General features: G+C 35.6%; 1 protein-coding gene across 1 annotated transcript in view; it reads left to right on the top strand.

Moving 5' to 3' along the window:
• The window catches only part of MYOM1 (myomesin 1), a 146,362-nt gene that overhangs the window by 72,734 nt on the left and 51,174 nt on the right, over positions 1 to 22,454 (top strand). The window contains exons 16-21 of the mRNA XM_039845262.1: positions 4,326 to 4,509; positions 5,081 to 5,255; positions 13,412 to 13,533; positions 14,718 to 15,005; positions 16,934 to 17,130; positions 21,970 to 22,096. Coding sequence (XP_039701196.1) covers positions 4,326 to 4,509; positions 5,081 to 5,255; positions 13,412 to 13,533; positions 14,718 to 15,005; positions 16,934 to 17,130; positions 21,970 to 22,096 — 1,093 coding nt within the window. The remainder of the gene's footprint in view (positions 1 to 4,325; positions 4,510 to 5,080; positions 5,256 to 13,411; positions 13,534 to 14,717; positions 15,006 to 16,933; positions 17,131 to 21,969; positions 22,097 to 22,454) is intronic.

Genomic DNA, 22,454 nt, shown 5'->3' with positions numbered 1-22,454 from the left:
ATGAAACAAGTGTTTCTACTTTATTGTACATTTTATTTATTTTTTGGAATACAATATTATTAACTATAGTCACTTTGCTGCACATTACCTAACTTATTTTATAACTGGAAGTTTATACCTTTTGACTCCCTTCACTCATTGTGCTCACCGCCCCCCATCCACCCCACCTCCTGCTTCCGGCAACCACCCATCTGTTTTCTGTATCTTTGAGTTCAGTTTTGGGGGGATTTTGTTCTTGTTTTTGTTTTTTTGATTGGTTTGCTTGTGTTTATACGTTACATATAAGTGAGATCATACAGTATTTGTCTTCGAGAGAACATTTTTTATAAAATTATGCAATAGCTTGATAAGGTATCATTTATAATTTATTTTCATATCAAAATCATAGAAAAGGTCTTTTTTTTTTTTAGCAGAAATATCATGGAGCTCAATTAATTTTCCTAAAGCTCTCTCTCTTTTATCCTTAATGCTATTCTGATCATTTAATTTCAGAACTCCTATTAGGCTACCTTTCCTGACAATTATTACAAAAGAATATGTATAGATATATTATTACTATAGAATATATATAGGTGTATAGGATATCCAAACATCTAAAAATTAGGTAATGACATAAAAGTGATACGCAACTATCTTTATGGCCTTTTAATTGTTTCAAATCAGTGGCTCTTGAAAAAATTAAAATGTTAGAGTCTGTGGTTTCCCTTTATTAATTACTTTCCTTTCATAAGGACATTTACCTCATGTCTTTGAGGAGCATGCCTCACTTCTTAGTCCTAGCTAATAAATGGATCATCTCTTCAACATGTAATATCTATCTATCTATCTATCTATCTATCTATCTATCTATCTATATATATATATATCTTCCAAGAGAGTCTGATTTTACCAAAATAATGTTAAAATTTTATAGTTTTATTTGTATGTATTTTTATATTAGCCTCAAGTGAAATATAAATTAAGTATTATTCTCAATTTTTTTCTTTATTTTTTAATAGAGGGCAAGAATAGAATGATAAATATTCACTTCCTGGTGTGTTTAATACACACCCTCACTGAATCTCTTTGAAACACTTCACAGGAAGAGAGTTCTAAATAAGCTCTGTGACAGTAATTACCATCTTTCCTGTAATAATGACACAATAACAACCTAGTACTGAGATGTTTTCTTCAGATGAATCAGCTTTGGATTCTGTTGAACATTTCTTTTAGTCACATAAACTCTAATTTCTCTGTGAACATCTGTAACTTCCCTAGACCTAAATACATATGAGTCTATGATTAAAAATTTAAGTATCTTCCACCAGCACACTTATTTATATGGAACAGAAGGGAACATTTTTGAGTATAGCAGGTCTTCAAATAAATTTCATTCAATGTCATTTCTTTATAACATTGATGTGGGAAAAAAATTGATTCCTGGCCCATGGCCACTGCCTGTGTGGAGTTTGCACGTTCTCCCATGTCTGTGTGGGTTTTATCCAGGTATTCTGGTTTTCTTCTACATCCCAAAGATTCATGTGACATGAATTGGCATGTCTAAACTTTCTCAGTCTTGAGTGAGTGTGGGTGTGTGTGAGTGGCCCTGTCCAGGGTGGGCTCCTGCCTTGCTCCCTGAGCTGCTGGGATAGGCTTGGGCCACCCTCAACTGGAATAAGCAGGTCGGAAAAACCATTATTTTACTTGTTTTAATTAATCTTTCTTAAATGTATGTATAGCTCACATTTATTTCAGTGTTTAGTATTAGATGTGTTTTGGGTCTTTATTTAGAAATTTGGTGATCTTTTTGTGACCAGAAGCATGCTATAGAAATGTAACTCTTGTTTTTATCAATTAGCCTATGATAAAATTGGTTTCATAGGCACAGCCAATACATTTGAAACGTCAAGGACATTGAAATGTTGGGGGAGCTGAACACATCTAGAGACCTGGGGCACATTGACAGAACTATCCAAATGCCAAATCATTCTGCCGAGCTGAATCTCAGATTATTTCTGGTGAAACACTTCTAACACATCGACCTTTCTACAGGGAAATGTTCTGTTCATGCTCTTTTCCTGGGTGACCACCCCAGAAGGTTCGTGCCCACAGCAGTGCCACCTCTTTGGTTAGCCCCATGCTTGTGCTTCTTCATGGAACTTTTACCTGGGATTTTCATGCCCATAAAGCACTTAGTTGTCATGGCTACAGGCTTAACACAAGGTATGCCATGTCCATGAGCCCTGAAATGATTGAAGTTGAGGGGTTTGTTAGCAAGGAAATCAGATGAACCTGCCTCCAGTGCTTCCAGCCTCCCTACCCTACTGTGTTCTTTGCAGCCCCAAACTTTTTCCTCAGGTGTCTTATGTCCTGAGCTCATCTCATTCCCATATCAAAAATCTGGTCATGTCAGAGACCAGGATCACATCACTTGATAGAACTGTTTCTACAAGCAGGAATGAAAACAGCTGATCTTACCAAGGAGCAAGCACTGTTCTAAGCACTCTGCACATGTCAAACTACTTAATTCTTACAGTAATCCCATGAGGGAAATACTTAAATTTTCATCATGCCTATTTTGTAGATAAGGAAATCGAGGCATCCCAAGGTCACACAGTTAGTAAGAGGCAGAACGAAGATTTGAACCCATCAGTCTGGCTCAGATCCATATATATCCAACTATTATTACACATTGCTGCTTTTCAACCTTCCCAAGCAAAACTTTAATAATCACTCAATCTACCTCCACAACTATTTCAATGCATACTTGAGAAGATTAAAGAGTTACAATGGTAAATAAAGGTCTTAACACAGTGAAAGGCAGCTATTATTTTTATTATAAAGGTATAAGTGACTGATAATTGCTTATGTGTTCCCCAGGGGAGAATATGTCAAAATGAATCAAAACGATAAACTAAAGGATTAAAAGTCTGGGAGTATTTTATCCCTCAGTGGGCAGCAGATTGCCAATTTAGGGGGAATTTATCTTCTCTACTCTCTCACACACAAATGACACATTATCATGAAAGGCATTGCAATCATTTTAGAGGTTACCTTATCAAATTTGCTTATTTTACAAATGATAAAACTGAGGCCAAAAGCATTATATGAACTTTGCCAGGTTCGTGTAGCTCATTATTAACAAAACTAAGACCAGAATTGACGCCTCTGGGTTCTTTTCACCATATCATATTGTCTCTCATTTCAAGTCAATGAAGATTATGCTGAGTGATGAACCAGTAAATTTATAGTCCCCCAAATGTATCACCCTTAACATCTGGTCAGTGACCACGAGGTTCTAATTTCTGGAAAAATTTCTTAAAACTGCTAAAAAAATCCCGTAGTTAAATTGCTTTTACTTACCTTGGGTTGAAAGTTAAAAGAAGAAGGGAAAAGAATTACTGAAGGCTGCTCATGATTTTCTCACTATATTCTCTACCAAAGCTCAAATAGACACCATATCCTCCATTCGAGGATTTCGAAGTCACTCTAGATCATTTTAATCCCAAGGATAGAATCTCTTTAAATTAATTTTCCCATTATTTATTCTAAAATATGGGCAAGATAAAAAGACCATCTTCTTTATTTTTCACTTTCTTTATTCATTCAGAATTCATAAAAATTTATTCATTCAGATAAAAAAAAATGTTGATTACCTATCTACTATGTGCCAGATACAATTCTAGGCTATGAAGCATAGAAGTGAACAAGACAGCTCCCTGAATTTGTTTTACTGGAATTAACTTTCCAATGGGGGAGATGACAAATAATTTAAATTCGAATATGAAAAGTGTTTTGAAGGAAAAACAGAGTAAGGGATAGAGAATGTTGGGAAAGGAGCAAAGAACTCTTTTAGATTGGTGATGGGAAGGGAGATGATCAGGAAGGCCCTTTGGAGGAGATATCTGAGCACAGACCTGAATGATGTTATGAGTCATTAAATAAGTCAATTAAAATAATACAGTTTATAACAATGTAATGAAAATTTAAGTATCTAACATAGTGTATTCAATTTAATTACCTACCTAAGAATTAGAAAAGTATCTGACCCCAAACTATTTTCTAAATTAATTAAGAATCTTTGTAAGTAGATCAATAATCTTGGTTAATAATGGAAATGAAGTATTAAAGCAGTATATTTATCAAACAATAAAAAACCATATTCGATTTCGATAATACTGTGGACTTCAGATATTTATCCCCCATTTCCTCTAAACTCTTCTCCAGTCCAACTTGAATAACAGGTAATAATTTGCTGACAGATACATAACAATGCAAGATACCTGGCCTAGACTTCCCTTTTATTCTTGCTGTGTTTTTAACCAGTTTTATTGTTCTGGCTGCAGTGTGATGCAGAAACAGAAAATTGGCAGCGGGTGAACACGGAGCTCCCAGTGAAGTCTCCCCGCTTTGCTCTGTTCGACTTGGCAGAGGGGAAATCCTACCGTTTTCGTGTCCGCTGTTCTAATTCAGCAGGAGTTGGTGAGCCCTCAGAGGCAACAGAAGTGACCGTGGTCGGGGACAAACTTGGTAAGTATGGAGTTTGGTCGAACAACTGTAAACTTGTTTTACTTTAATTCAAGAGAAAATTCTAAAGCAAGAATCTCAGTAGTAGTATATATATGTATGTGTATGTATATATATATATATACACATATATATAGATATAGATATATATGTGTGTATATATATGTATGTGTATGTATGTGTATATATATGTATATGTATTCAGAAGTAAAAGAGGTGACATCCTTCTTTTATATTATAAATTCAATTGATGACTATACTTGACTGATGGATTTTTAAAATCGTTATCATGAATTATGAAGTTATGAAAGTAAACTTCTCCAGGAGTTTCAACAGTATTGCTAATGCAATTTTTTCTTGAGTGATTGGTGTGTTCTCAGGTATTTCGTTTATCGTTATTCTCCCAAATGAACATATTTAATATTTATTTCTGCATTAAGAAATATATTATAAAATAAAGCAACCATATGTTTGACATGATTACTTGTATAAAATTTATGTTGTGTGTATATGTGATAAGAATGAATTTTTAAAAATCACTCTGAGTGTCATCATAATTTTCTTCTTTTCTCAGATATCCCCAAGGCCCCAGGCAAAATCATCCCAAGCAGAAATACAGACACATCAGTAATTGTTACATGGGAGGAATCCAAAGATGCTAAAGAGCTGGTTGGGTACTACATAGAGTCCAGCATTGTTGGCTCTGGCAAGTGGGAGCCCTGCAACAACAACCCCGTAAAGGGCCCACGGTAACCACACTGTGTGTGTGTGTGTGTGTGTGTGTGTGTGCAGGTATGCATGGTGTGTGTGTGTGTGTGTGTTTTGGGGGTAGGGGTAGGTGTCTGACTCTAGAGCCACAAAGGCTGTAAAGAAGGAACATAGCCATGTATCCATACAGCAGCATAAACATCCAGTAGAGGGAGATTTTTTAAAAACATTATGCTTTAAATGTCTGAAATAAATTTAAAATTGAACTCGTCTACTGAAATACATTTGAAAAAAAGTTTACTTTGATATTAAACATAGAAACACATAATGCCACCTATGATAAGAGTTCATTTTATAGCTCTTTTCTGGTTCTTCTCCTTTATATTATTTGTCCTTTTTACCCCTCTGTTTTGTTTTCTTCTTCCTTTTTTTTAAATTTATTTTTATTATGGTGACATTGGTTAACAAAATCCAGTAAATTTCAGGTGTACAATTCAACAGTAAGGCATATATATATCGCATTCTGTGTTCACCTCCCATAATTAGATTTCTTTCTATCACTACATATTTGACCCTTTTCACCCCCATCTACCTCTCCCCACTCCCCCTACCCTCTGGTAACCACTAGTCTATAGTCCATGTCCATGAGGCTCTGTTTGTCCTGTTTGTTTGTTGCTTTTAGGTTTATATCCCACATATGAGTGATATCATGTGGTTTTCAACTTTTTCTAACTTATTTTGCTTAGCATGATTATCATGAGATCCATCCATGTTGTCGCAAATGGGAGTATTTCACTCTTCTTATGGCTGAGTAATATTCCATTGTATATATGTACCACAGCTTCTTTATCCATCATCTGTCATAGGACACTTCGATTGCTTCCATGTCCTGGCCACTGTGAATAATGCCACTATAAACATCGGTGTGCAAATATCTTTTTTGGATATATGTTTTCAAGTCTTTGGGGTAAATACCCAGTAGACGGATTTCTGGGTCATATAGTAGATCAATTCTTGTTTTTTTGAGGAACCTCTATATTGTTTCCATAGTGGCTGTACCAATTTGCAGTCCCACCAGCAGTGTATGAGGGTTCCTTTTTCTCCGCATCCTCTCCAGCATTTGTTATTACTTTTCCTGTTGATTATAGCTATTCTAACAGGTGTGAGATGGTATCTCATTGTGGTTTTGATTTGCATTTCCTTAATAGCTAGTGAGGTTGAGCATCTTTTCAAAAATTTTTGGCCATTTGTATGTCCACTAGGGAGAAGTGTCTGTTCAGGTCCTCTACCCATTTTTTGATTGGATCATTTTTTTGTTATTGTTACTGAGTTGTGTAAGTTCTTTGTATATTTTAGATATTAGGCCCTTATTGGAGGTGTTGCTTGGAAATATATTCTCCCATTCAGATGGTTGTCTCTGTACCTTGTTTATGGTTTCTTTTGCTGTGCAGAAGCTTTTTAGTTTAGTTTGAAGTCCCATTCACTTATTTTTGCTTTTATTTCCCTTGACTTTGAAGTCAAAATCATAAAATCCTCTTTAAGTCCAAAGTCCATGAATTTACTTCCTATGTTTTCTTCTATGCATTTTATTGTTTCAGGTCTTATATTCAGATCCTTAATCCATTTTGAGTTAATTTTGGTGTGTGATGATTGACAACAGTCTAGTTTCATTCTTTTGCAGGTGGCTTTCCAGTTTTCCCAGCACCATTTATTGAAGAGGCTTTCCTTTCACCACTGTTATGTTTTTGTTTTTTTTGTCGAAAATTATTTGCCCATATAAATATGGGTTTACTTCTGGACTCTCGATTCTATTCCACTGGTCTGTGTGTCTATTTTGCTGCCAATACCATGCCATTTTGATTATTGTCACTTTGAAGTCGGGCAGAGTGATGCCTCCAGCCTCATTCTTTTTTCTTAGGATGGCTTTGGCGATTCAGGGTCTTTTGTACTGCTATACAAATTTGATGAATTTTTGTTCTACTTTTTTAAAAAATGCCAATGGGATTCTGATGGGGATTGCTTTCAATCTGTATAATGCTTTAGGTAATGTCATTTTAACTATGTTGATTCTTCCGATCCAAGAACACAAAATATCTTTCCATTTCTTTGTATCTTCTTCAATTTCTTTTAACAGGGTCTCATAGTTTTCATTATATAGATCTTCCACATGTTTCATTAGATTTATTTCTAGGTATTTTACTCTTTTTGTTGCAATTGCAAAAGGAATTATTTTTCCACTTCTTTTTCTGACACTTCATTATTAGAGTATAGGAACGCTATGGATTTTTGAACGTTGATTTTGTATCCAGAGACTTTACTATATTTGCTTATTGTTTCTAGTAGCGTTCTTGTGGAGTCTTTAGGGTTTTCTATGTAGAGAATCATATCATCCGCAAATAGTGACAGTTTGACATCTTCATTTCCTATTTGAATGCCTTTTACATCTTTCTCCTATCTGATTGCACTTGCTAGGACCTCCAATGTTATATTGAATAACAGTGGCGATAGTGGACAGCCTTGCCTTGTTCCTGATCTTAGAGGTTTTTAGTTTTTCACCGTTAAGTATAATGTTGGCTGAGGGTTTGTCATAGATGGCCTTTATTATGTTAAGGTATTTTCCTTCTACATCAATTTGCTTAAGTGTTTTGATCATAAATAGATGCTATATCTTTTCGAAGGCTTTTTCTGCATCTATTGATATGATCATAAGATTCTTATTTTTTCATTTGTTTATGTGGTGTATCACATTAATCTATTTGCATATGTTGAACCATCTCTGTGCCCCTGAAATGAAGCCTATTTGATTGAGGTGTATAATCTTTTTAATATGTTGCTGTATTCAGTTTGCTAGTATCTTATTTAGGATTTTTGCATCTGTGTTCATGAGAGATATTGGTCTGTAGTTTTCTTTTTCTGTGTTATCTTTATCAGGTTTTAGTATCAGGATAATACTGGCCTCATAAAATGAGTTGGGAACTATTGCTTCCTCATCAATTTTTTGGAAGAGTTTGAGGAGAATAGGTATTAAATCTTCTTTGAATGTTCGGTAGAATTCACTGGTGAAGCCATCTAGTCCTGGACTTTTACTTTTGGTAGGTTCTTGATGATTGTTTCAATTTCCATTCTGCAGATCTTCTTGATTCAGTCTAGGAAGATTGTATATTTCTAACTACTGGTCCATTTCTTCTAGGTTATTAAATTTGGTGATATATACTTTTTCATGGTATTCTTGTATGATCCTTTGTATTTCTGTGATGTCAGTCACAATTTTCCCTCTTTCATCCTTGATTTTGTTTATTTGTGTCCTCTTTTTTCTTTAGTAAGTCTAGCCAGGGGTTTGTCAATTTTATTAACTTTCTCAAAGAACCAGCTCTTTGTTGCATTTATTTTTTCTATTCTTTTTTGTTTGTTTGTTTGTTTTCAAGTTCATTTATTTCTGCTCTAATTTTGATTATTTCTGCACTTCTGCTGACTTTAGGCTTCATTTGTTTTTCCTTTTCTAGGTTTTTAAGAGGAAGCGTTAGATTGTTTATTTGGGCTCGTTCTCATTTTTGGAGATAGGCCTGTAATGATATGAACTTTCTTCTTATGACCACTTTTGCCATGTCCCAAAAGTTTTGATATGTTGTACTATCATTCTCATTTGTTTCTATGTATCTCTTGATCTCTCTTTTTATTTCTTCTGTGACCCAGTTATTCTTCAGTAGTATGTTGTTTAATCTCCATGCATTTGTGGTTCTTCTCTCTTTCTTTCTGCAGTTGATCTCTAGTTTCAAAGCATTATGGTCAGAGAATTGGTTGATATGATTTCCACTCTCCTATATTTGTTGAGGCTATCTCTCTGTTCCAGGATGTGGTCAATTCTTGAGAATGTTCCATGTGCACTAGAGAAGAATGTATAAGCAGCTGTTTTGAGATGGAATGCTCTGTAAATGTCATTTATGTCCAGTTGTTCTAATGTGTCATTTAAGGATGTTATTTCCTTATTGATTTTCTGTTTTGATGATCTGTCCATATCCGACAATGGGGTATATAGGTCCCTTACTGCCATAGTATTTTGGTCTGTTTCTCCCTTTAGTTCTGTTAGTAATCACTTTATATATTTTGGGGCTCCTTGATTGGGAGCATAGATATTAATAAGTGTTATGTCTTCTTGATGTATGTTTCCCTTTATCATTATAAAGTGTCCCTCAGTATCTTTCTTTATCTTTTTTATTTTGAAGTCTATTTCGTCTGATATTAGTACTGTTATTCCTGCTTTTCTCTGAACACCATTTGCTTGAAATATCATTTTCTACCCTTTCACTTTGAGTCTATATTTGTCTTTGGAACTGAGATATGTCTCCTTGAGGCAGCATATGGTTGGGTTTTGTTTTTTGATCCAATCTGCAACTTTGCCCCTTTTTATTGGTGATTTCAGTTCATTTACATTTAGGGTGATTATTGAAATATGAGGCCTTCCTATAGCCATTTTATCTTTTGCTTCTAGTAGCTCAGTGTTTCCATTACTTTCTTGTCCTTGTGTTTATGTATTTATTTATTTATTTATTTTGGTTAGGTTTTGTGAATTTTCCCTCTGGTCCTTCTTGTTTTATGTCGTATACTTCAGTTCTGAATATTTGGTATGTGGTTACCATTATGAATATGTAGAGGATCGTTATATGTATATAAAGTAGTCCATTTTCTTCTACGTGTGACTTATCTTCATTCCTCTTTGAGAATTTGGATCTTTGAATCTGCCTCTTTTCTGTTATTATTGTCTCATTTTGTCCCTATGTATGCTGAATGTTCATTACTATCTTACAATAGCAAATCTCTTCTTATTGTTTAATCTTATAATGCCCTGTTGTTAATAAGGATTACACTCCTCAGCTACTAACTGCCTCCTAGTCACCTTACTCATAGTTATGTATGTTTTTTGTTGTTTGTTTTAGATGAGCTGACCCCTTTCAGTATTTCCTGTAGTGCAGGACTTGTAGTGGAGAATTCCCTCAATTTTTGTATGTCTGGAAATGTCTTTATTTCTCCTTCATATCTAGAGGAGAGCTTTGCTAGATACATCATTCTTGGCTGGTCGTTCCTTTCATTTAGTAATTTGAATATTTGCTTCCACTCTTTTCTGGCTCATAAGGTTTGTGCTGAGAAGTCTGACAATAATCTAATGGGTTTTTCTTTATAGGTTTCCATCTTCTTTTCCCTGGCTGCCCTGAGAATTCTTTCTTTGTCATTGATTTTTTATAATTTTGATACACTATGTCTTGGAAAAGGCCTTTTTGAGTTGAAATAATTGTGTGCTTTGTTGACTTCTTGAACTCCAAGCCCCATCTCATTCTTTAGATTTGGGAAATTCTCGTCAACTATTTGTCCGAAAATGCTTTCTAATCCCTGCTCTTTTCCTCTCCTACGAGAATACCCATTATTCTTATGTTTCCATACCTAGTTCTTGTATTTCTCTTTCATTATTTTTCATTCTTTGGTTTCTCTCTTCTTCCTTCTTATTTCTAGATTTCTGTCTTTGATATCACTGATCCTTTCCTCAATTTTGTAGACTCTGTTTCCCAAGCTTACTATTTTATTTTTCATCTCTTTTAGTGTGTTCTTCATCTCCAGAAGTTCTATTGGTTATTTTTAAGGATTTCAGTCTCCTTACTAAAAACTCGTTCTGCTGATCTAGTTGTTTTTTTCAATTCCTGGAATTGTTGATATGAATTATTTTGGATCTCATTGAGTTTTTTTCAGAAGTACCATCCTGAATTCTCTGTCATTTAAGTCACATATTTCTATGCCTGAAAGCTTATTTTCTGGAGATTTTTCTCTTTCTGAGATGTTTGTCACCTTGGTTGTTCATGGTGTTTAATGGACTACTTCTCTGTCTGGGCATTAATAGAAGTGTATTCTGCCTTTTTTTTTTTTTCCCCCAGAAAGATTTATTTTATAAAGGTCTCTCTTTAGCCTGTCGCTAAAAAGGTGTTTTTTCTTTTGGCTTCCAGTAGGTGGCATCTAAGCCTCTCGGATCCTTGCTTTATGTAAAGTCTTAATAATGCCTTTTTTCCTTATAAAATATTCAATCAAGTTTGCTACCCTCAGTCTCAGTCCCTGTCAGTGTTAGCAACAGTGTCGGTATTGCTTTCCGAGATTCCCCTGGGGATCAGCGGTGTTCGGTCTTGGAGGATATGGAAGGTGGTGCCCTTTGGGCTGGGGGATGGGGTCTGCAGCTCAGCCTCACATTTGCAACCACAGCTGGTAATAATAAACTCTTGATTCTCTCCCGTCCTCACGTCTCTGCTTTCTGCCCTGATCCTTGGGCACTGCAGCTGCGTGTAGCTCACAGCTCCCTCAATCAGTGTTGTTCAGGGAACACGCGGCACCTTCTCCCCTGCCCCTCCTCCTGCAGGGATCCCCGGCTGCGAGAGGCAGTTTCTTCATTACTCCCAGTCTCCCTGCTGACTCCCGTGGTTCTGACCTGTGGTAGCTCTTATTCATAGATCCCACACTTAGACGTGCTGGTGTGCAGGGTGCGGGGTGTTTGTTGTTGTTGAGTTTTAGATGTTCAGCTTATTGTTGTTTCAAGGGCAGAGATCTGGGGATATCTCTCCACTGTGTTTCTGACATTACTCTCCTGTTTTGGTCTATAATAGCCAATGTCATATTAGATTCCAAGGATCCAGTAGGCTCCAGCTACCATAAATTACCCAGGCATTTTAAATGAACAGAAAAAAATTATAGTGTTACAAATTCTGAACATCAACATGCTTAAACTCAATGCTAAGGAGACATAAATAACTCCAAATCAAGAACACTTAGAATACTTTGCCATCTCTTTATTTGTAATGCAAGGAAGTTTGTTTTTTCTTGCCCCCAAATATTTTATCAACCAGCTTTGCAAGTTGATCATAAATTCTGGCCTGCACCCTGTACTCTGAGCCTCCTTTGATTTAATATCAATCTGAAAAGAGAATTTCCCCCACCTCCCAAATTGTCAGACTGTCTTGTTAGGCAGCTCCTGGCATGGCTGCTTCTAAGTCCAAGAATTCCCATAGAATGAGTTGTTTTTGTTTTTGCAGAACATGAGAATAGAGACAAACCAATTAATCGGAGAAGGAGATATGTTTTCGAGGAGATTCATTTGACCTGTTGGTTCATTTCACTTTTACTCTGAGTTCCCAGCATTTACTTGGGACTCTTCAGAAACATTCATGAAGAGTAGGCAAAGTCTGCCTTTCCACAAACAGATGAGAGCTTCTCAAAAATATTTTATTTATCATTGTATCCACAATACTAACTCAGTGTCTGGAACACTGACGTGCTCAATAAATATTTGCTGAACTGAGCTGACCTAAGGATTGGCCTAAATTTAGGATTGGCCTAAATTATGGCTGCTTTTAAAAAATATTTCAACATGCTAATAGTAATAGAGACATTAGCAGACCTGCTATTTTCTAGGGTTACAATCCTTAGAATGGTTTAAAATGTTAGTGATTCATGAAACAGCTTTTTATAACCATAATTGTTATTAAAGAGTGAGGTCGTTTTGTGTGAAACTGCTCATAAATTCACACTTCATTATTGTATCCTTATATATAAATGGTAGTTCTGGAGTCAATTTTTCACATTATTTTCAGATTCAAATGCAATTTCTCAAGTAATTGTACCTTTCCAGGCATGCAGGGAGGCAGTGACAAGGCCTCTGTGACAAGGAGCAACCAATGCCTTATGGCCATAAGTATATACCTGAAATAGCCATTAATAATATTATTAATACCACTTATTATTTATTAAATGCCTCCTATATGTAGGACCTGTAATAGGTACTTTGAATACTTTATGACCAGGCTTTACACAAAAGTTGTTATGTAAGCATTATTAGCCCCATTTTACTTATGAGCACACAGATGCTCAGAAAGGTTAAGGTAATTATTCAGTGGAAAACCAAGATTCCTCACTGTTTTACAGAATGAGTTTAGTTGCCTCTTGTCTAAAGCACATATGTTACCTAGATCTCCCTACGTCTTTTTCTTCCTTTTAAAAAACTGAGTCTATACCAATTCAGGCCAGACCACTCTGAATGCGCCTGATCTCATCTGATCTCAATAAAAAACTGATTGTTTTTATAAAGCCAGATCATTCAGTTAAGCTAACAATCATCTTCTCTAATTTTTCTCCTGGAAAGTTTTTTTTAATCTTTCTTTCCTTTTAGATTTACTTGCCATGGGTTGGCAACTGGTCAGAGTTATATTTTCCGGGTCAGAGCAGTTAATGCAGCTGGACTTAGTGAATATTCACAAGATTCAGAAGCGATTGAAGTAAAAGCTGCTATTGGTAAGTTCCTTATGCATAACTTTGTAGAGGAAAATATGATTTTTTCTAAGTTATAAAAGAAGGTACCATCCTCTCCAGAAATTGTTTAAAGCTTCTAATATTGCTTGATGATTCCATCCTCAGATGATCATTTTCTCTGACTCCAGGTGACATCTAACCTTCCATAGCTGTCATTTTACAGATCTTCCTCACTTATCCAGATTCTGTGCATTTATAGCATTTTCATCTTCACGAGTCCAAGTTTCCTCAAATATGTTCCATTGTGTGAAACTCCATTCTAACTTCGTGCTCATCAAGGGAATGTGAAGGGCCATTCAATTCCATGAAGTGGTATATCACCCATAACACAGATCATCTTGTACCTAAAAGCCATTTCATTTGCAGCAGAGCCTGGCTTATTTTCACTAACAGCACATTAACATGCTTTTTACAAATTCCTCTAAAATTCCTGTAAAAACACATGTGTTTGCTTAATATGTTTTATCTCTCCTTGCAGAGTAACTAACAAAATAAAACCAGTAATAATTATATGTATGTACATAATGTACCTCCCAATCTTAGCTAATGTGGGGAAGAGACCGAAGAAGTTCTGAGCAATAAAAAATGAAATCTGTCACGTAGTAGTACACATTTAAACAGAAAGATCATTTAATATCAATTGTCTTCAGTTAGCATCCCATGTTACTTTTTAACATTCCTTGTAATATGAACAATAGGGAACATGTTGCTTTGAGTTTGGGAGGTACAGACCATTAATATTTTAATAATGTTTATAACTCTGTTATAAAATCAGAATCTTTGATGTTCTGTCTCTTGTGTACTTTGGTACTTTTTTCTTCCATTCTGTTGAATAATAGGGCTTATATCTTTCAAGAAATGTCTGAGTTTTGCCTTTTCTTGTATATACTTGGGTTCATTAAATCAAAGTAGTTCCCGTTCTGTCTGTGACTTTTTGTTCTCATTTCTTCTTTTTCCAGAATGTGGAGAAGTTGAAATGTTTCCTTGATGTAAATTATGTGAAACTTATGCTCTCCATATTTCTTATAAATCTAAATGATTTCCTTTAAATCAAGATTGCTTTCATTCTGTTTGTGGTCCTAATGTTTTCCTCTTTGTTCTATTACGTAAGCAATTTACACTGTGTCTCGGCTTAAAGTGTTTCTGTTGTTATCTGGCGATTATAGGGGGAGGAGTGTCTCAAGATGTGTGGCCTGAACTGAATGATGCACCTGGTGGACTAACAGATTCCAGGGGAGGCATGCATGAAACCTCCCAGCCAACTATTAAGAAAGATGCTTTACTTGATAGTAAACTTAACAAACCTTCACTACCCAGTAGCTCTCACAACCTGGGCCAAACAGAAGTGAGTAAAGTAAGTGAAACAGTTCAGGAAGAGCTTATCCCACCACCACAGAAAGCACCTCTTAAGGGGAAAAGTAAGTCTGACCCCCTGAAAAAGAAGAAGGATCTAGGTGAGAGTCGAAAGAGTAAAACCGTTCCATCTGTCTCCATCAGTGTCTTCACCTCTCATTGTCTAGATCACATTCTTCCATCTGTGTTCACTTTCATCAATGTTTATTCTTAATTTTATGTGTTTTCAGCTATTTATTTGCAATAATTTTGTCTAATGAGTTGTAAAAGTAATTTTATATAGGTTTGTCTTTTATACATAATTCACTGTGCTTAATGACAATAGCATATTTAAAGTAATTTGGTTATAGAGTTCTTTTTGTTTTCTCAGGCAGACACACCATTGGTCTCATTTTGCTAAAGTTTTTAGAGATGGAAGCAGGAAGGGTTTTGATTTTCATAGTCTATGCGAGATCCTTTGGAGTATTCATATTCAGTATGTGTACAGGAAAAATATTTCACAAAGACATTTTATCAGGATCATAGTTATTAGCGTCTGTTGTTCATCTTCAGGTTTTCAAATTACCCTTCACATTTAATTCGAATAAATATAAGTAACATTATCCTTTGAGTTGCCATGAAAAGTTTAACAGAGTATTATAATCACAAATAGCTATATTCTATGATATATGATCCACATTCCCAGAACTGATTTATTTAAGACTACTTCTTAGTAGTCTTAAAGAATTTTCTGATTAGGAGATTTGGTACTTGTGTCTTATATATTCTAGGAAACAATGTTATTCTTAACAAGTAAAAATGAAATGATAAGCATATACCGGTAAATTAAAACATGGCTCTTATCTGCCCCCAACTCTGTCACTGTCTCTATTTTTTTTGACACCTTCATTTATCCTTTCAACTAGTATGAGATGGGATATTCATATCCAACATTGCTCTGAAATGGGGAGAAAGAAAGAGACACACACACACACAGAGAGAGAGAGAGAGAGAGAGAGAGAGAGAGAATGTGTTTTTTGAATGTAAAGAATGAAGGAGGTTGATGGAGTGGGGAGAGAGAAACAAATATATTTGATTTTTAAAATATTCTGAGAATCCTTTTAAATAAAAAATGAGATGGTTCTTTTATCTTTGGTAATCCAAATAAATATTCAGAAAATTCTTTTTAATGTTATCGCATATCTAGATAGATTTCTCCCCACCAGCCCACCCTCTCATCTGTTACTGAAAACTGTAATTTCAGTAGCTGAGTGAAAGGTTGATCAGAAAAGCCATGTAAATGAAGGAAAACTTTTAAAACATCCTCTAAATATTTTTCCAGCTAACGCTAATAAACATGGTGACAACTACGTAGTATTTTGTGCTATATGAATAATATTCCAACATTGCATTAAAAATAATGTGATTAAAAGTATTATATTCTAAAAATCACAGACTGTGATTGTTGTTGTTGTTGTTGTTTTTAATTTTTAAGGTGGCATTTAGCTGAACTTTAGAATAAGATTTTTCCTGTGTGTAGACAAAAACTGTATAGTTTATAAGGTCTCACAAGGATACATATGCCTGAATGGTAAAATGCTATTTGGAAATGTATGAAAATTCTCAGTAAACTAATTGAAGCAGAAACTGATATACATATTCCATTTTCCTCAAGGAGCAAATAGAAACAAAATGACATAAAGAAAAAAATACATATATTTTGGGGAAATATTTCTTTTTTTATGGGAAACAGAATCATTTTGCAGGATATTGCACCATTTCACTGTTAGTATTTCAAAACTTATTCCTCCCTGAAAGTGAGAGGCAGGTTCTTTTTATCTTTAGAATAATAATTGCAGTGCACTTTTTGCTGTGTGTCAATTTTTTTCTCATACACCAAATCAGATGCCAAGTATACTGATCAGTGTCATGTTTCCATTTTATGCTGCAAGACCTAGGGCCCTCATGCATGCACCAGTGAAACAAGTGCAATGTACGTAGAACGATAGTTGCATTTCTGTCTACTCATGAGCTATTCATATTGCAACAGCGGCACCATCTCCACCCTATGATATCACTTGTCTTGAAAGTTTTCGTGACTCAATGGTTCTTGGATGGAAGCAGCCAGATAAGAGTGGAGGTGCTGAAATTACTGGCTATTATGTGAACTATCGGGAGGTAATTGATGGGGTACCGGGAAGATGGAGAGAAGCAAACATCAAAGCCGTCAGTGATGAGGCATATAAGGTAAGCACGTGACCTTCTGTAGTGTGGAGTGTCATACATATGATGGCATGCTCACATGCACATGCCCAGCACCTTGTGAATGATTCATGTCATTTCTCCAATGTCCATTTCCTGCAATGACATGACTTTTGTAAAAAAAAATATACAAAAATAAATAGAAGTAGTTTGGCTGACCAGACAGGATGTATATTTTCTGATTCATACATATAAAAATAATTTCTTAGATTATTTAGTATGAAATGTATTTTTATTGTGAAAAATAGTGTTTCTTACAAAAATTAACTTATAAAATATCTGTACCAAATACGCCACTAGCTTCAAGAGTCCCAGAATCCAAATGACTCTGGATTTTTAACTTTCGGCATCCAAATCACAAAGAATAAAGGGACTAAGGTCTCATGGCCAGACTGAGCTTGCCACCTGTGAAATGTTCCCTGTTATAGTGGCGCTGATGGCTACAAAGGGGCACATCACATGGGTCTACCCACAGTTTCCCTTCTACACATGGGCCTCCACATCTTGGCTCACCTCTGAGCACCTGACAGGTTTCACAGTTGCCACAGCCGATGGCACCTCTCTTTAGAGCATCATAAGCTAGACCCAGGTCACCACTGCCCAACACTCACAGGACCCCATGCCATAAGAAAGAGAGTAGGTCAAGGCCTAGGGAACGGCACTTTCCCCAACTCAATGCCACACTTTTTTAACTGAACATTTAGAATTTATGAAATATCGCATACATGCTGAGAATACATAAAACACAACTTTTTAAAAAGATTTTTCCATGTTGGTACACGTAGCTATGACTTCAATACTGTATGGTATTCTATTATATGATCATCTCACAATGTACTTGTCCATTCAATTATTAACTTATATTTGGGCATTTTTGCACTTTATCTATATAAAATAATGCAGCTATGAACATTTTTTGTAAGATACCTCGGTTTATTGCGCTCTACTTTATTGCGCTTCACAGATGTTGGGTTTTTTTACAAATTGAAGGCAAAATCCTCTACCAGCAAAAAAGATTACAACTCACTTTATTGTGATACTTGCTTTATTGCTGTAGTCTGAAACAGAACTCAAAATATTTCAGAGGTGTGCCTGTACATGTCTGCTAGCACATGTGTGCACTAGCTTCTCTAAGTTATTACCTAAAAGAATTGCTGGGCCAAAGAGCCTTTTTTCTCTTTAAATTTACTAGATAAATTCTCTGCTGTTTTTCTAAAGAGTATGAGAATTTCCATTGTTTTACATCCTTCCAACACTTGATATATTCACACATTTTCAGTTTTGACAATCCGGGTGTCAAATGAGTCTGAACATCTTTTCCTCTGCATATAGTCCATTTGGGAATCCTTTATAACATGCCTGTTCAAAGTTTGTACTCATTTTTCTAAGGTTTTCTTATTGACTTGTGAAGTTCTTTATATATTTTAAGTATAAATTCTTGATGGCTATGTAAGTTGCATATATCTTCTCCCGCTCAGTGGCTAGTCTTTTCATCTCCTTATGGTGAACTACACTAATTTTAATGTCAAATTTATTGTAGTTATATTCACCAACATTTGCTTTGTCATTAGTGATTTCTGCATAGTTTTTTTTTCTCTCTAAAGAAATATATTTTAGTTCAGGGATCCTGAAAGCCATAGTCCTAGCTGTGTGACCTGGGGCCAGTCAGTTAACCTCAGGGTATCATCTTTTTCCTTTGTAAGATGGTCTCAAAAGTCCTTACAGCCTGACAATAATAATATTTTTATTTTAAAAAAAGATGCCTTTTCTATGCCAGGGTCATGGAGATGTTGCACTAGATTATATTCTAAAAGCTTTACGGTTTGCCATTTAAGTCATTTATTCACCTGTAAATGTGTACGATGTGAAGTAAGGGTCAAAATTCATTTCCCCTCCTATGGATATCCAGTTGTCTCAGCATCATCTATTGAAAAGTTTGTCCTTTTCTACTATTCTGCTAGGCTATCTGTATCATATATCAAGTTTCCTTCTACACATGTGTCTGTTTCTCTATTTTGTTCTACTCTGTTCTGCTCTCTCTTCAGTTCCACTGGTCTATTTGTCTACCACTGGGCCAGTATCACACTCATTTAATTATTATAGCTTTATTGTACTTTTGATAACTGGTAGATTAAGTTTTTTTTTATTCATCAGCTTATTTTTCCTCTTCTAGGGCTAATAGCCTTCTGTACTTTGATATAAATTGTGGAATTAGGTTACCAAATTCTTCAAAAAACAGGACAAGAAAAAAAACACAACAATAAACAAGATTAAAAATGAAAATATGTTAGAATTCTGATTGGGATTGCATTGAATTTATAAATAAACTAAGGAATAATTGACATCTTTCAAATATGGAGTCTTTTAATTCATGAATATGATATTTCCATTTATTTTGATCTTCTTTAAAGTCTCAAAAAAGGTTTATAATTTTCTACAAAGCCTTGGTCATTATTTGTTATTTATTTATAGATTCTACATATTTTCAGTGTTATTTTAAATAGTATATTTTTATATTATTTTGTTGTTGCTAGAACAGAGAAATGTAACTAAATTCTGACATACTGAGTTTGTACATCATTGTACCAACCTCTCAGTTTGCACGGGACTCTCCTAGTTTTAGTACAAAAAGTCTTGTGTCCTAGGAAACCCTGTACTCCCAGGAAAACTGGAATGATTGGTCACACTAATAGGACCCCAGTGCAACCCTGAATCCTAAATAAAGTACTTTTAGATCCAAGTTCTCTACATCATGGTTTCCCCATAATTAAAAAGAGTTTTTCTTCTTAAAGGGAATGTGCATGTGTGTGTTTAATCAAAAAGGATGTTTATAACATTCTGTTATTATAACACATAGCCATTATATTCTACTTATACCCTAAATAACTGGCAGATAAGCCCTTTCATGAATGAACTTATGACTTCATAATCAGATCAGATATAGATTGGAACATGGATATATATTTGTCTTGGCTTAATTCATACAATAGGTCAGCTTTGCTAACTCAGCTGTTTCCATCAGTACCTCCATTTATTAAGCATTTTTAATGTTCAAATGATTGTTTATAGCACATAGATTTTTTCACACTAATATATTTCATCATTTCTATTTTGCAAATGTTTTCACATTCATAATTTTAGTATATATATTTACCCTCACAACAACACAATTCCTACTGAGGGATATAGAAAATATTAAGTCACCCAGTGAAGAGCAGAAACATTACAAAGATTTGAATATTTTGATTCCTAGCCTAGAATTCATTTAACTTTCATCAGTACTTGCATTACTTTTCTATTGCTATATAGTAAATTACCATAAACCTCATGGCTTAAAACAATTCATGTTTGTTATATCAGTTTCCATGAGTCAGGAGTTTGGCATAGCTTAGCTGGGTCCTCTGCTCAGGGTCTCACAAGGCTGAAATCTATGTGTCAGTTGGGCTACATTCTCACATGGAGCTTGAGTTCCTCTTCCAAGCTCATTCAGGTTGTTGGCAGAATTGAGTTCCTTGCAGCTGTAGGTCTGAGGCTGCCCTTCTCCAAATGTGAGTGGATAAGCAGTTTGCAAAATGGCGTTTGCTTCTTCAAGGCCCTTAGAACAGTGTCTCTCTTCAGGAAGGGCCTATACCTCATTTTAAGAGTTCCTATCTGATTAAGTCAGTCCTTTGGAAAAACTCACTCTTTCTCCTGTGTGTTTCTCCTTTACTCTTACACTGTCATGCACGGCATTTCTCAACAGCAGTTGGGTGTCTCACAATTTAACTCAATTCTGACACTACCCAGAGATAGAATCAGATCCCACAGGTTAAGGGCTCAGTCCCACAAGAGTGCCTTCCCCTCAACTTGAGATGCCAGTGCCAAGTCCACGTTGTCACCTGAGCTTCTGATCTGACCAACTGGCTATAAATCAGAGGTTCCCATAACCTTCTCCTTGGGTTCAACTAATTTTCTAGAGCAACTCAGAACTCAGGGAAACATTTTACTTACTAGATTACCAGTTTATTATAAAAGGATATAACTCAGGAACAGCTAGGTGAAAGATACAGAGGGCAAGGTACGTGGGGAGGGCCCAGAGCTCCCACGCCTTCTCCGAGTATCACTCTCCCAGCACCTCCATGTGTTCCCCAAACTGGAAACTCTCCAAACCCAGTTGCTTCTTAGTTTTTATGGAGACTTCATTACATAGGCATGATTGATTACATCTTTGGCCTTTGGTGATTGAATTCAATCTCTAGTCTCTCTTCTCTCTCCAGAGGTCCTAGTGGTGAGGCCCAAAGTTCCAACTCTCTAATCGCATGATTGGTTCCCCTGTAACCAGCCCCCATACTTAGATTACTTAGGGCATACCTATAAGTCCCTTCATTAATATAATGAAAGACACCTTTATCATTCTCATCACTTAGTAAATTCCAAGGTTTTTAGGAGCTCTGTGCCAGGAATGGAGAGAAGACCAAATACATATTTCTTATTATAAAACACAATGTCACAGTCATGCCCACCCAGGATAATCTATCTCCCTTTCGATTAACTCAAAATTAACTGATTAGGGACATTAATTACATCTGAAACATCCCTCCCCCTTTGCCATATGATATAACACAACTATAGGGCTGATATTCCAATACCCTTGCCATGTTCCGTTGACTAGAAAGAAGTCACATGTTTCACCGACACTCAAGGAAAGGAGATTACAAACGGGTATGACTCATTGAGGATCACCCTAGAGTGTGTCCAACACAGGAGGTAAATAAATAAATTGTTGAACAATTAGAAAAAACAAACCTGAAACATTCATTCTCTGTAATATTGTCCATGTTGCAGATTAGCAACTTGAAGGAAAATACAGTCTATCAGTTCCAAGTGGCAGCCATGAATATCGCTGGGTTGGGAGCACCCTCAGCAGTAAGCGAGTGCTTTAAATGTGAAGAGTGGACCATTGCTGTTCCAGGTAAACCATGAAAACCATGTCTCAGCACTGAGGCTCAGAGTTTCTTCAAGCAGAACCTACAATTTGGAACTAAATTTAAAAGCTATATAGACAACTTCTAAGGGAAATGAATTTTCTTGGCCCCTCATGTTTACATAAAATATGTTTACAATATTGCTAAGTAATAGATACCAATATAAAACTGGTATAAATTTCTTATACTTACATTCCAAATAAATCCTGGAGCCCCCAGAGCTCAACCTCTGCATGGAGTACGATTGACAGAAGCACACAATTTGAGTGCAATACAATCATTTAAAAAGAATTTCAGTTTTTGCTTGTGCTTCTTAAAGGCTGTTAAAGGACATCCGATTCATAT

The sequence above is a fragment of the Pteropus medius genome, unplaced genomic scaffold, assembly GCF_902729225.1.
Source record: "Pteropus medius unplaced genomic scaffold, Ma_sr-lr_union100, whole genome shotgun sequence".
Classification (NCBI taxonomy): Eukaryota; Metazoa; Chordata; class Mammalia; order Chiroptera; family Pteropodidae; genus Pteropus; species Pteropus medius.
This window is presented reverse-complemented; position numbering and strand designations above follow the sequence as displayed.